The following is a 14,746-nucleotide window of genomic DNA, read 5'->3' as shown; positions in this document are numbered from 1 at the left end:
AAACTCGACTATGCTATACTAGGATGTTTAAGCTATTAATAGAATCACAGGGAGTCACTCTGTGCAGTGTGTAAACCTCAAAATTTCTTAGACTTATAAATGTTGGAAATTTCACCATTGGGAAATTCCATACTTGAAAAATTTCCTATTGATAGTGGGTCTTGACTATTGGAATGTGAACCCCATTGGCATGGGAGGTTCCTTCTCCTACCTTCTTAAGATTACTTTAGGACAGAAACCTTTTGCTGAACAATGGAAAGGACTTTGACCTATGCTTAAGCATAGAACAGGAATTTCTTTGAGTCATGATTGATTTTAGAATTGATACAATGGAGATACTTGGAATCAATTTCCACCCTATTCAGTCCTAACAGGATTGAGTAAGGGCTGCAGCCTAGATCAAAATTTAATTATTCCAATCTCTACCCTACTCAGGTTAACAGGATTTAGAAAGGGCTGTAGCAAAGGAGCAAAGATTTAATTATTTGAAAATATGACCTTCAACAGACATGTGCAAAAGCCAGAGACCTCTGGGCGGTCCTGGGTTTAAGCTAGAGCCTCCATTGGCACAGGGAAATTGATGGACAGGTGATTGGTAGATGTGAGGACTGAGGGGAGGCAACTTGGATGGTTTCCTTAAAGAGAGGGGAGTCTGAAGACTCGGGGTGGGGGTTGAGGAGTTGGCTGGAGTGGTCGCGGTGTGCTCTGAGAAGCTTGCTCTGAAGGAAGCTGAAGGTGGGGGCCTCTGAGACTGTTTCTCCATTTTGGTCACGTGAGTAATAGGGACTGATCTCTTTTCTTTGCCCCAGCTATCTAAGGGCTTGGGCCTTTTGGCCCAGCCTAAACAGAAGGGGTATTTAAGCCCTATTCCCTTCTCTCCCTTTTTCTCTCTCTCTCTATCTCTAATTCCTTTCTTACTCCTATTGTAATTAAACTCCATAAAAAATTGACTGCTGACTTAAGTTTTCATTTAGGAATTACATAGCTGATTCCTTGGCGACCTTAAATTAATATATATCAGTCTTTAAAGTGATTCCCTTGTAACAAGTGAGTAAATAGGATAATTTATTTAAGCATAAAGATGAAAATCACATAGAATAAGGAAATCTGATAGGTTTCTTATCCATATTGGGGGAAGAAAGCACTTACACCAATGAAAGCAACAATGTATCAAAATATCATAGTTGAAGGTATGAAGGTGGAATTAACTCTCCCCTGCCCATTTTTAGATTTAATCACCAGAAGCGTATACATCATTTACATAGGTATATACATATGTATATACATATATACACATATACGTATATACATGCGTATATACATATATACACATATACATACGTATACACAATTTATTTTTAAGTGAGGGACATCTGTGACTCCTGTGTATGAAAGTGAGTGACGAATCAGAACCCACTGACTGCCCCCTGGGCAGTCCTAAGCAAAACTATAGCTATAATTGATCCACGTAGAAGTAGAAGGCATAGAAGTGATGAAAGGAATGTCTTTAAAAATGCCAAGAACTTCCTGTGAGAGGGTCTTGCGCCTTCAACTTGACACTGGAGGAACACTGGCTAAGGACCTTGGATTGATTTTTCTATATTCTACGCTACCATGTGGGTGAGTGAAAACGGTTGAATCCTTTCCCTGGCTTGTTCTGGAGTATACTAGCCTCTGGGGAGGCCCTTCATCTTGGAGGAGGTCTCCTGGCTAGGATCCTTGTTTAAATTACCTCTGGGCCCCCTTTGCTGGGGCCTCTTAAGCCCTGCCTGGTTCAGACCAGGCTGGAGTAAATATCTACTCTCTCTTGATTTTCTTACTTTCACTCTTTCTCCTTTTGTAAATAAATTACCATAAAAATTCATTTGGAATTGAGTAATAATTCTTGGGGACCATACTCTTATAAATTTAGTCCAACCTTTTTATTTTTACCCTTTACATTTTGGCCCTTACAAAGGTTCAGTAGTAGGTAAATAGGTAATGCAGTGGATAGAATACTAGGTCTGGAGCCAAGAAGATCTGAATTCAAATGCAGCCTCAGACATTTACTGTGACCCTGGGCAAGTCAGTGAATATGAATGTCTCAGTTTTTTTCAATTGTAAAATAGGAATGATAATAATAGCATCTACCTTGCAGGGTTGTTATGAGGATTGAATGAGATTACTATTTATAAAGCATTTAGCACACTGCCTGGCACATAGAAGGTGCTATACAATTGCTTATTCTCCCACTTTCTTTCCCAGGGCACTCTAATTACTAAAATCGATAACATTTTTATTTAATAAGGCAAGAGTCTCTATCAGCAAATAGACCTACCTGGCTATGATGAGTGTTATGCAGATTCCCCTTCTAAGATTTCAAATTGTATTTATAAATCCTACAAAGAGGTATAAAAATCTATCAGTTTAACACTAACTATTACACTATTTATGAATATAAACTATGAAGTCTGAGGAAAAGAATACAAAGAGAATATGATCTTTGAAATGAATTAAACAGCTTAATGAGAAAACAGCAGTCTCTGACTATCTGAATGCCCTTCATATATTTGAATGGTCCTAAGCTTCTCAATAAAAGAAACAACCACTTTCCTAAAAACTAGTATTTTCCAAATAATGTTATTCAGCTGCCGATCACAGACCATCACAATCTCAGAAAAATCAAAACTGAAGATGACCCAAACAGCCTTAGCACATTCATCAAGCCCTTCATTAAGCAAACTCCCTTAGATTCCAATTACCTATGAATATTCTAGGTCTAGTGTTTCTGATATGCTGTATTAAGGGGGAGGGGGGGGAAGAAAACTTAACTGGATTTGAACCAGGTGCCATTTTAATTAGAAACAAAGAAATGGAAAACTACAGATTATCAAGTTGATAATAAATATGACAAACTTCAGCCTGCTTTTTGGGGCCAACTAGACCTAAATTAGAGAGCAAAAATGAATGAAGATGATGAACAAACATTTACAAATTCTGATGCTTACCAGTTGTATGAACATGAACCTCTCTGGGCTTCCTTAGCTATAAAAAGGAAATAATTATTCCTCTACTACCTACTCAGAGGGTTACAATTTCAAATGTGAAATTGTATATACTTTGCTTTGCAAACTTAAAGCTTGACATACAAATTTAAATTAGTAGTATCATATACTGAATCCTTGTACCCAAGGTGCCAAGTGTATCAGTTGTCATCTACTACTGTAAAAATGGAGATTTGAACCCCAGACTTCAATCCCTAGAAGTCCTTGGCACTTCCCAGAATGTCCTATAATCTTACTTGAGATCCCCACCTGGGCTGAGAACAAAATTTGTATTTAAACTGACTGTACCGCCTACTTGGTCTCTCTGCTTCCGCTTCTAAGCACATGTGTCTCTCAAGATGTAGAGTAAGGGAAATTGAATGGGCTTATCAGCCCTAGAAACGTGGCTTATTGATTTGTATCTTTGATTTCTAATAATCTTTAATAAACCTCTAAAATATAATACTTCTAGTAGAGATACTAATTTAACTGTTACACTACAAAGAGGTGTTATTCTAAAAAGTATATTTGCAAATTTGTAGTACGAACAAATTTCATAGAAACAGTGTTACACAAAGTAATGATATTCTCATACTAGCCCACAAAACCTATTTAACTTGATCTGCATGAAGTATAGTGCTATACTAACAATGCTAAGGGATAAAACAATTATGTTTCTATAGGAAAATATATTTAAAGTTCTAAGTTGGGATGTAAAGAATTTATCTTTCCCCTGATGTAGTCCCAACAAATGGAATACTGCTTCCCACTAAGCCTGAAACGGGAGTTCTATCAAGGTAAAGGAAAAGTGAAGAATTTTTGTGTATTAGGACCTCCTGCTAATATAAAATTAAGAATGGCAATAAACAACCACATTTTTTTTTAAGGACCCCCATGAGTTGACCTATCTTTCCCCCTTTCTACCGCTGCCACCAAGTATTTCCAAACTGAGTTTCTTTCCTTCCTAGGTCCATTTTAAAAAAGATCTACTGGCTTCTCTCTTACCCTCCCTCCCTATCCTTGAAACAGGGAGTAATGAAAATGCCATTCCCTTAACTGTTTGTAAAAATGGTATGTCATATGTTTCATCTATAAAACGAGGACACTACTATCCACCTCACAAAGATTTTATGAGGGTCAAGGGGCATAATATGTTTGGATCCATTTTGTAAATTAAAACGTACAATATAAGCTACTAGAGGCACACTAGTGACATCTAGCTGCCCAAGCAAACAGTAATGAATTATAATCTACATGTACTCAGTTATCCAACTACATCATATATTATAGGCTTCTATTTTGGGGTTAGAATATAAGCCATATTTAAATAAAACAGTAAAGTGACAGAAACACTGATAATTATAGTGTGTGTATGGTGGCAGAGTGGGGAGAGGGTATTTTGTTTTAAACATATCCATGATTTCCTCACACAGAGAGTTCCTAGTGAGGAAACTTTCCCTATTAGTGTAAATCACCACCTGCTCTGTAAGAATTAGATGGAGGCACAAAGGGATTAAGTACTTTGCCTAAAGTCACAAAAGGCAGGAAGCAGGACTTGAAACCAGGTTCTTAAGTGAAAAGCAAGTTATATCCTCTATAACATAATGCCTCTATATTATTGTGCCAATAATATAGTTAATGCTTACTATGAACTTTTTTATACTTTTGGAGTATATATTAGTACTTAAATAAAAGCAAAACTGAAGATTTGGTAGGAAAAAATGAAGTTGTCAAGATTTTTCTACAAAGGATATTTTCTAAAAAAGCAATTACTTCCCTCATTTTCTTAATCATATATTATAACAATAAAAGGCACAACAATAATGATCGGTAGAATTTAAGAGGAAAAAGAAAAGGAAAGGAAAAAATGAATTATATAAAAATAATGAACAGGGAAATATGTATTATATGAGAATATTAGCTGCCTCCTTGGGAAGAGGGGAAGGGTAGGGCAGAAGGGGGAAAAATTTAGGATTTTTAGACATAGCTAATGTAAGAATTTGTTTCTCTTGGATAAGCATTTTTATTATTATTTATTACATATTTACAACAAACCACATGTAAGATAGTGTTATATTACATATTTGTTTAAAAAATAAAAATAGTAACAAAAAAAGAGTAGAAGACCCTTAGAGAACCCCTAGCCCAGTATCCTTTTCCATATCAGGAGGAAGCCAATAAAACAAAAATAAATATACCATTTGATTTTATAAATGCATCACTCATAGAAAGTTATTTTTATATTATTGAAAGAAAAACTATAAGATGAAAATCTATTGAAGGATAAAGAGAAAATATTACTTAAAACTAAACAGATATATATAAATAAATTGAAAGAATTATAGCAAATAAGGCATATAACACTAGAAGGGTTAAAATGATATTACTATAAAGAATGAAAGCTTCCCATGGATAATAAATCAATTGGTCTATAACAACTTTTAACAGAGAAAGGGACAAAAATAAGGGACATGAGATTTCGTATTCTCTCCAATTTCTCAACTCCGAATTTTCTAAAATTTTAAGAAAAACCCAAATTCCTCTCCTCTCCTGAACAATAGTTGGTAGGATCCAAAAGTTTGAATAGCTACTTTAAAATAATATATGTTATACATAACAAATATTTCTAAGTGTGACTATGGGCATGCCACTAAAGTCCAATTACCTAATTAGCCCTTACCATTCTTTTGCTTTGGAACCAATATTTATTATCATCAATTCTGAGACAGAAGATAAGGATTTAAAATTTTTTTTTCTGAGCTAATTAGTTTGGACTACCAATATATTATCCCTAACTCTATAATCACATAACTTGACCATTTTATTGTTCAAAAATATAATACTTAGATAATTTTTTTTAAACCCTTACCTCCTATCTTGGAGTCAATACTGTGTATTGGCTCCAAGGCAGAAGAGAGTTAAGGGCTAGGCAATGGGGGTTAAGTGACTTGCCCAGGGTCACAAAGTGTCTTAGATCAGATTTGAACCTAGGACCTCCCATCTCTAGGCCTGACTCTCAATCCACTGAGCCACCTAGCTGCCCCCAATGCTTAGACAATCTTGATGTTATTTCTTATGTGCTAAACATCATTGGTAATATATTATGTCCTATTTATTTCCATTCTTCCTTAGGTCAAAGACATTATAAGCCTTTAGATACTAGGGCAGTATTAATGAAGTACAGGCACACATGCCAGGCCAGCTCATGGGGAGGAAAGGAGTGCTACTCCATTCTACCTCTTCCCAGCACTTGGGGACATTTTCCCCATGCCCCATCCCTCTGCCCAGCCACTCACAGCAAGCATTTCCTCCCTCCACTCTCTGGGGTAATGTGAGGGACTCACAGGCAGCTTGAAATTGCAGTTTGGGCACACAAACTCCAAAATGTTTGCCAATGTTGTACGAGGGTATTAATTATATGATCTCTAGTGTTGTAAGATTCCTTGAAGAAATTTTGTTTAAAAAATGAGGTTTTGTGTTGACCAGAAATTTTGGGTTACTGAAGGCAGTGTCTGATTGCCAAAGTGCAATCCAGGCTGGTCTTTTCATTCTTTTTAATTCTTGACCAATAACATTTCATATCTGGAGTGGCTAAGAAATATATGGACTGACTCTTCAACTGCATGTCAAACTAAGCAATGGTATGTTTCATCTGTTTAATTTTTATATATGGACAGTTAAGCCATCATCTTTACATTTCTTAGGGATTTTATTGATAAGGATGTGCAATATTTCTAGGACTTAATGTCATTAGCACAGTATCATCTCAATACATAAGGATCTGAGGAACTCCATTAACAATAAGAAATTTCTATTCTATATTGGATGTCTTCCATGAGTGTAGCAAACACTTTTGTAAAGACATTAGCATTAACAGGGATTGAGAAAGGCTTTCTGTAGAAGGTAGAATTTTAAATGAAAGGAAGACAGGGATGCCAACAGAGAAAGACAAAAGGGAAAGAATTACAAAAATTACAAAAATGAGACAGTGAAAATGCATAGTCAGGGGATGAAGAGTCTTGAGACAGGAATGACAGGAAGGTCAGTTTCATTAGATTGTAGAACATGTGGAGGGGAAAAAGATGAAAAAAACTAAAGGAAAGCCAGGTTATAAAGGGTTGTAAAAGCCAAAATATACAATTGACATTTGATTCTGGAAGTAATAGGAAACAAAAAAGTATAAAGCATCAAACTCTTAACTGCTCCAGATAAAGTAACTTATATATTTTCCCCCTATCATTCATTATCTTTATTTGGAACTAGATGTGTTATTTCCATAAAATACTTTTTCTTTTCTTTATTCCTTAACAATTACAGCAAGGGGGCAGCATGGTGGCTCAGTGGATTGAGAGCCAGGCCTAGAGATGGGAGGTCCTAGGTTCAAATCTGGTCTCAGACACTTCCTAGCTGTGTGACCCTGGGCAAGTCACTTAACCCCCATTGCCTAGCCCTTAACTCTCTTCTGCCTTGGAGCCAATACACAGTATTGACTCCAAGAAGGAAGGTATGGGTTTAAAAAAAAACAATTACAGCAAAAGTTAGAAACCCAAAGAATTCCATGTTAAAAGTTTAAAGAGATTTCACCTAGAACATAGCAAGACTCTCAATTATTCTCCCTTCCTTAAATCTTTCCCCTATCCAATCCACATTCTACATATACAGCTGCCAAATAAATGTTCCTAAGAGACAGTCACTTCCAGCTCAATCTCCAACCTGCTTTACAGCAGTTGTCTTTCCTCCATAATGATGACTCCAACTTGGAGCCTACTTATCAACTGTTATGTCCCTTCCTGGAACCATTATGCTGTTCACTTCCCTTCTACTACATTCTGATTTGCACACCTCCATCTTGGCTGAGTGGCCCCTTTCACCCTCATCTTATTCTCTCCATTCAATCCTTCCTCCTGCCTTCCAACTCCTCCTTTTAGTTTGCCTTCCCCATTACAATTCAGCTCTTTGAGAATGAGAACTATTTTATTTCCTTCTTTTTGTATCCTGAGCTCTTAGCACCATGTAAACACAGAGTAAGCACTTAATGAATGATCTATGTAACTTATCCTTCTATCTATGCATCCATCCATTTTCAGGTCAGGTCTGATCAATGCTCAATGAACTCTGGTGGTCCAAGTCTAGAACCAAATACAAATTCCCCTGGCCCTTACAGCCCATCACAACTTGGCTCCAGACTAGATTTCCAGTTTATCATATGACTTCCCTTCATAGTCTAGTCAAATCAGCCTTCTTGCTATTCTTCCCCATGATATCATATCTCCTGTCTCCATGAGTTTTGTATAGAAGACACCCTTGCTTCTTGGAAAGTATCCCCTCCTCATTTCCATTCAGAAATACTTTCCTTCTTCAATGCTAGCTCAGGAGCTACTTCCTGTGAGACGTTTTCTCATCTCCCTTTCCATATACCCCCTTCCTCCATTACCTTATATATATATTTTATATATGTTTCTGTTCATGAGAGAGGAAGGCGCTCATGGTATCCCATTGGTATTCTCAAAATGTCAGGAGAAAGTAAGGGAATCCTCCAGAATTTCAGGTGGACCCCACAATGGCAAACTTATGTGGTAGTAGTTGTTCAGTCATTTTCAGTTGTGTCCAACTCTTTATGACTCCACTTGGGTTTTTTTGGTAAAGACACTGGAGTGGTTTGCCATTTTCTTCTCCAGTTCACTTTACAGTTGAGTGAACTGAAGCAAAATGGTTAATTGACTTGTCCACGGTCACACAGTTAAGGAAGTGTCTGAGGCCAGATTGAGCCCCAAACTTATGTGGAGACACAGATAAATTGCACAGGATGAAGAGGCATGAATGAATTTCATCATTGGAAGGATACAAATTCAAACTAATAAGATCACAGATCCCTATGGATAATGGCATAAATCACAGGCATGCAGAGAGCAGGGGCCAGATATGCAAAAGCATACCAGGAGAACATTTTTCCAGCCTTTACTCTTCTCCTTATATATACTTCTGTTGTTAGTTCCACATATGCTGCCTGGCATCAGTCTCATTGTTTTCTTTTTGTCCCCATAACCTAGCACAATGTCACATACAATAAGCACTTAATAAAAGTTAATTTCTTTATAGGTGTCTAATTTCTATTTCAATGACTTTATTCTTACCAGTGTAACTGCTAAGTTCATAATTCTTCCAAGCTGATCAACAAAGTAGATATTATCTTGATTCCACAAATCACAGTGTAGGTAATTATACATGCCAAAGGCACGCATGTGATCCAGTGTATATTGGTCATCTCTGAGCTTTACCTCTGCCACGGCTGGGGGGGTAAAAAAAAAAAGGAAAAGTTGTTTTATAATTAGATTCCTTTCAAGGCCAAAGGTATAAATGAATAGACAAAAGCAAAGCCCATTTAATTCCATAACACTAAAGGTACAGTCAAAAAGGCCGAGAAATTCTGAAAAGTATAATATTTCATCAAATTAGTCTGTAGCAGTAGTTGTAAAGTGCTTTATCATTTAAAATTAGGGAGATGGAAATTTGCAGAAATGACTGTGATATGAAAATAAAAAGGAATTACTAAAAATGTTAAAAGATTAATTCTCAAAACTCTCATCTTACACCAAATCACTCATCTTACAGAATCACAGGATTATCAAAATTAAAAGGAAACATTAGTGACTTTCAAATCCAAATTCTTCATTTTATAGAAGACAAAACCAAGGTCCAGAAAGAGGTAAAGGGATTTGTCCAAAATCACTAAGAAAGACATCAGTATAGTACAATGTCAAGAAATGGCTATGGAATTAGAAGACCTGGGTTCAAAATCTGGCCCTAGTACTTGCTACCTGTAACTTTAGGCAACTTTAGTTTCTCTAGGTTTAATTTTCTCATGTGGAAAAAAGGACAGATTAAAAGCAGAGGTTTTAAACTGGAGTCCATGAACTTTTATTTTAACTTTTTTTTTTGAAATTTTGATCACTATAATTCAATATAACTGGTTTCTTTGTAATCCGAAATAGGCATTTAAAAACATTGGCTTTCCCAGGCTTCCCAAGAGGCCTAAGGCAGAAAAAAGGTTAAGAAGACCTGGACTAGATAATTTCTAAGGTCACCTCCAACTCTTTGACCTATTAATCTAAGTAGTAGAGCTGGGACTTTGAGACCAAGTCTTCTGATTCCAAGTCCAGTTTCTGCTCCTCAAGACTTCTTGGCATCCAGGATCCTACAAGGCAAGCAATTTGGTTTAAGTGGGCTTTGGTATTTGATTTTAAGAGCTTACATTCACTAGATCTAAATTTATGTAATAGCACTGAGTTTGTAAATTATAATCTTTGACAATTTTGTTATATATTTTTAAACTCCAAATAAAATGTTCAATCACCTTAATTCTTATAAAAAATACTAAGTTGACTTTTCTAAAGTACAGGTCTAACCATATCAATCCCCAGGCCCACCCTATTAACTCCACTGGCTCCCTACTACCACCAGGAACAAATACAAAGGGCATTCAAAACCCTTTATAACCTAGACACCGACTACCTTTCCAGTATTCTTATACCTTACTCCCTGCCACATACTCTTCAATCCAGTGATACGGGCCTCTTGGCTATTCCTCAAACAAGACACTCCAACTTTCAGTTCTCGGGATTTTCTCTGGCTGTCCCCTATACCCAGAATGCTCTTCTTCCTTATCTGCCTAATGGCTTCTCTGGCTTCCTTTAAGTTCCAACTAAAATCTCACCTTCCACAGGAAATCCTTCCCAACTCCTCTTAACTCATATGCCTTATTTCTATTATTTCCTATTTATCCTTATGTAACTTGTTCATACTTATTTGTTTGTTGCTATTCCATTAGATAGTGGGCTCCTTGAGGGCAGGAACTATATTTTGCCTCTTTTTGTATTCTCAGCACTTAGTACAATGCCTGGCACATATTAGATGTTTAATAAATATTTAATTATGGACTGAAAAATACTAAAATTATAAGTTTCAGAATAAGGGGCTTGCTGTTAAGAGGTCATCTCTAGAGCTCCAGATCATTCTCCCACCTTTCTCAAAGAATTTAGTACTGGTTCTCTCTCTCCATTCCAACTCAAGACATCATACTAGGGAACTTCAACAAACGTATTAATATTACTTCAATATACTCAGTGACTTTGACCAATATCCTCCACTCCACCTCAACTCAAGTTACACATAAGGAAATAAGGTCAACTGACTTGCCTAAGATTGAATAAATAACAAGTGACAGAGCTGAGACCAGAGCCCAGGTTCCCCAAGATTCCTCTCCCTCTATGAAACTCCACAATCTTTCTTACATTTATCCCAATCACAGTAATGACTGAAGTTATAATTCCAAACCCCAAGCAGAAAAGTGATATATTTTCACTAGTGTTATAGAACAATAATATTACAAATTGCTGCAAAAGGCAACTCCTAATAGAATAGATATTGATGGATTTTTTTTTAATTTAGTCTACTGTAAAAATTCATGGCTTTCAATAAAAGTCCAATTGACATTTAGAGAGACCTTTAACAGTAGACTGTCTCCCTCTCTTGGCCATTGTTGTCACTATAGGTTGTTTTATCATTAATAGGGAAGAAGGGAAAAGATGCAATTTTATTTTGTTTTTGCTGGTGGTTGATTATACTTATTATTTAAATCCTAAACCTGTTTGTTCTTAGAAATGCTCACAAGTTACATAATTCAATAATTTGAACCTGACAATGCACCCATTAATATCAGTATTATGCACAGATCTGAATGGATCTGTGGTTGAAGCAAGCTTTTTCTATCCAGGTATCCAGATTCCCAGTACCAGAAAGAGACAATCAACTACTAAGATATGCAATGTCCCAAAAGTCTTAGTGCTGCTTTAACCCATTAAAACCTAAAACCGTACCAGGATTTTGGGGATACCCTATAGTTACATTTGGGCATCTCTTTTTGAATAAATAATTTTAAAATATAGTCCATACCATAACTCAAAAAAGGATTATTTTAAATTATTTTAAACAGCTTGGGGAAAAAGTAATTTCTAAAAATAAGTAAAAAATATCATTTACTTAATCACATTTAGTGTACGGGCATCTTTCAGTTATTTGATTCTTTGTTCTCTAGCACTACCCTGTGGATAAAGTTTAATATTACAAAAAAAAGAAAAAGAAAAAGAAAATACATAAACGGCACTACAAAATAATATAAGCAATGATACATCATTGTGGCAGTGTGTCATGCAGCGTTAAGTGAAGGATAAGTGATAAAGAGCAGGACTTCTATATTGTTAACTAAAAATGTTTTTGTTAAGACCCAGAAGGAAGTCTTTCCAGTTTATTGGTCTGGCTCTCTTTAGAGGATGGATACACACACACACACACACACACACACACACACATATGAATCAAGGCTTGACCATCTCACAATCTCACAATCTGCAACAGTACAAGAGATATAACTATGTCAACAGGATCACAATTCTAGTCAACTCCTACTGCTCTTCAACTCAACAATCATATATTAAACACCTACTAGGTGAAAGTCACTGTGATAAGCAATAGGAATACAAAGGTGGGGGGGGGGAGGAATGAAACAGCGTCTGCCCTCATGAAGCTTCCATTTTACCTGGGGAATGCATCTCTTTTATTTTTTTTAAACACTTACCTTCCGTCTTGGAATCAATACTGTGTATTGGTTCCAAGGCAGAAGAGCAATAAGGGCTAGGCAATGGAAGTTAAGTGACTTGCCCAAGTTCACACAGCTGGGAAGTGTCTGAGGCCAGATTTGAACCTAGGACCTCCCATTTCTAGGCCAGACTCTCAATCCACTGAGCCACCCAGCTTCCCCCTGGGGAATACATCTCTTTAATATTATATAAGTGTGCAGCCTTTGGTTCAAGACTTTTTGTTCCCATAAAATATACAAGTCATGCGGTTCTCCTGGTTAAGGGAAATTCTAAACATTGCCCCAGAGTAAATAAAATTAACTGTGTGAAACTGTCACAAAAGTGTAAACTGGATTTGCAAACATGAAGTAAAATAAAGAACTGAAATTACCAAATGCTTAAGAATCATAACTATTGGAAGTAGATATTGGAAAACGATGACCTATATACTCAAGACACTTCTCAATTACTCTTTCCTGGCTATTCTCAAACTTATCAATGGCCTCACCAAATTGTGGCATCCAGAAATGCACACAATACTTCAGATGGAATCTCTGCCAGACATAAGACTAGGAATACCACCTCCCTAGCTAGGTCTATCACTTTCTAGCCCTAAACACTATTTTCCTGAGAATATATGATAAATAAGGTGCTGCTGTATTCAAAACCTTCAATGAAAAAAAAAATCTGCCACCTTCCTTCAGCCTTACTTGGCTGGCTTATAGAGTTTCTAACTTTGGATACTCCCAGGGCTAAGCCATTGCTGAGATTATTGGAGAGGACACTGGTAACTTCCTCAGATTTGCATAAGATGTTAAAAATGTGCTACGTGAAGAGCTTTCATGTGAAAGTTTAGATTTCTCATGCTGTACTAAAAACTAAATCAATGGATAATAAGCGCTGTAAAGAGGCAGTCTAAGGACCAAATTCAAGCTACCCAAATGTCAGATGGATTGAGGTCTCCCAAGAAAAATCTGGATGGCCACCTGTCAATATATTACAGAGATCTTTTTCTCAGCTTTGGGTTGAACTAAGATTGACCTCTGAGGTCCCTTCCAATTCAGAGATTCTACAATTTCCCATCTATATAGATCTTTGAAGACACTGCAGTCAAGTATTTGCCTCTCAACTCACCCAGTTAGTAATTGAACAGAAACTCAAATAGAATTATTGATGAAATTGAAAGTTCTTTCTAAATTATCACATACTATATAGCTTCTTTAATCATTTCCATCCTCTTATTTACTTTTTTCCTTCCCCATCAAGCAATAATCTTGACTATGTACCTACTGACTATACCTGTGAATAGATGTTCATATATAAAAGTGAATGACATATAAAAAATGAGAATATGTGACATGAAGCACATGATGTGCATCAGACTTTTGTTAGAACACCCTGATCAGGTAAAAGATCTGTTGGAGGTGAAGATGTCAGTGACTGCATGCAAAATAATTTTTTTTTAAAATGAATCAAAACACAAACAAGTGACCATCACAAGTTATTAGAGACTTCCCTGTTTGAGAGTTTGTCATCTATGTCTCACACTGGCCCTGTATACACATATGTATATATGTATGTTATTTCACATTGCATCAAGACAATTTCAAAAGCATTTTTTTGTGAGATGGCAATAACATTGGCTCTAGTACAGTATAACAACTTTGAAGAACACCACTCATTTTTATGTAGCATTTTTTGGGGGTCATTTGTTTTTTTTTAAACTTTAACTTTCTGTCTTTGAATACATACTAAGTATGGGTTCCAAGACAGAAGAGCAGTAAGCACTAGGTCATTGTGGTTAAGTGACTTACTTGCCCGGGGTAACATTGCTAGGAAGCATCTGAAGACTTGAACCCAAGGCTTCCCATCTCTAGATCTGGCTCTCTCATCCACTGAGCCACCTAGCTTCCCCTGCATATTTGTTTTTTAAAATAGTTCCATTAACTCTAGTCACACCTCACATGTATGGCAATATATTCATGTATACATACCATGTCTAATGTTATAAAAAACTTAACTGATTCATGGCAGAGATGGTAGATGAACCCAGGTCTTGTTGCTGCCAAGGCCAGCACTCTATCTACA

At 36.4% G+C, this 14,746-nt stretch overlaps 1 protein-coding gene across 1 annotated transcript in view; it reads right to left on the bottom strand.

Annotated features, from left to right (window-relative positions):
• NUDCD1 (NudC domain containing 1) overlaps window positions 1–14,746 on the bottom strand; it is a 109,006-nt gene that overhangs the window by 90,843 nt on the left and 3,417 nt on the right. Inside the window, exon 2 of the mRNA XM_001369646.4 lies at window positions 9,158–9,312. Within this exon, the coding sequence (XP_001369683.1) occupies window positions 9,158–9,312 (155 nt within the window). The remainder of the gene's footprint in view (window positions 1–9,157; window positions 9,313–14,746) is intronic.

This window comes from Monodelphis domestica, chromosome 3, assembly GCF_027887165.1.
Source record: "Monodelphis domestica isolate mMonDom1 chromosome 3, mMonDom1.pri, whole genome shotgun sequence".
NCBI classification, from domain to species: Eukaryota; Metazoa; Chordata; class Mammalia; order Didelphimorphia; family Didelphidae; genus Monodelphis; species Monodelphis domestica.
The sequence above is the reverse complement of the archived record's forward strand: the minus strand, read 5'-3'. Positions and strand labels throughout refer to the sequence as shown.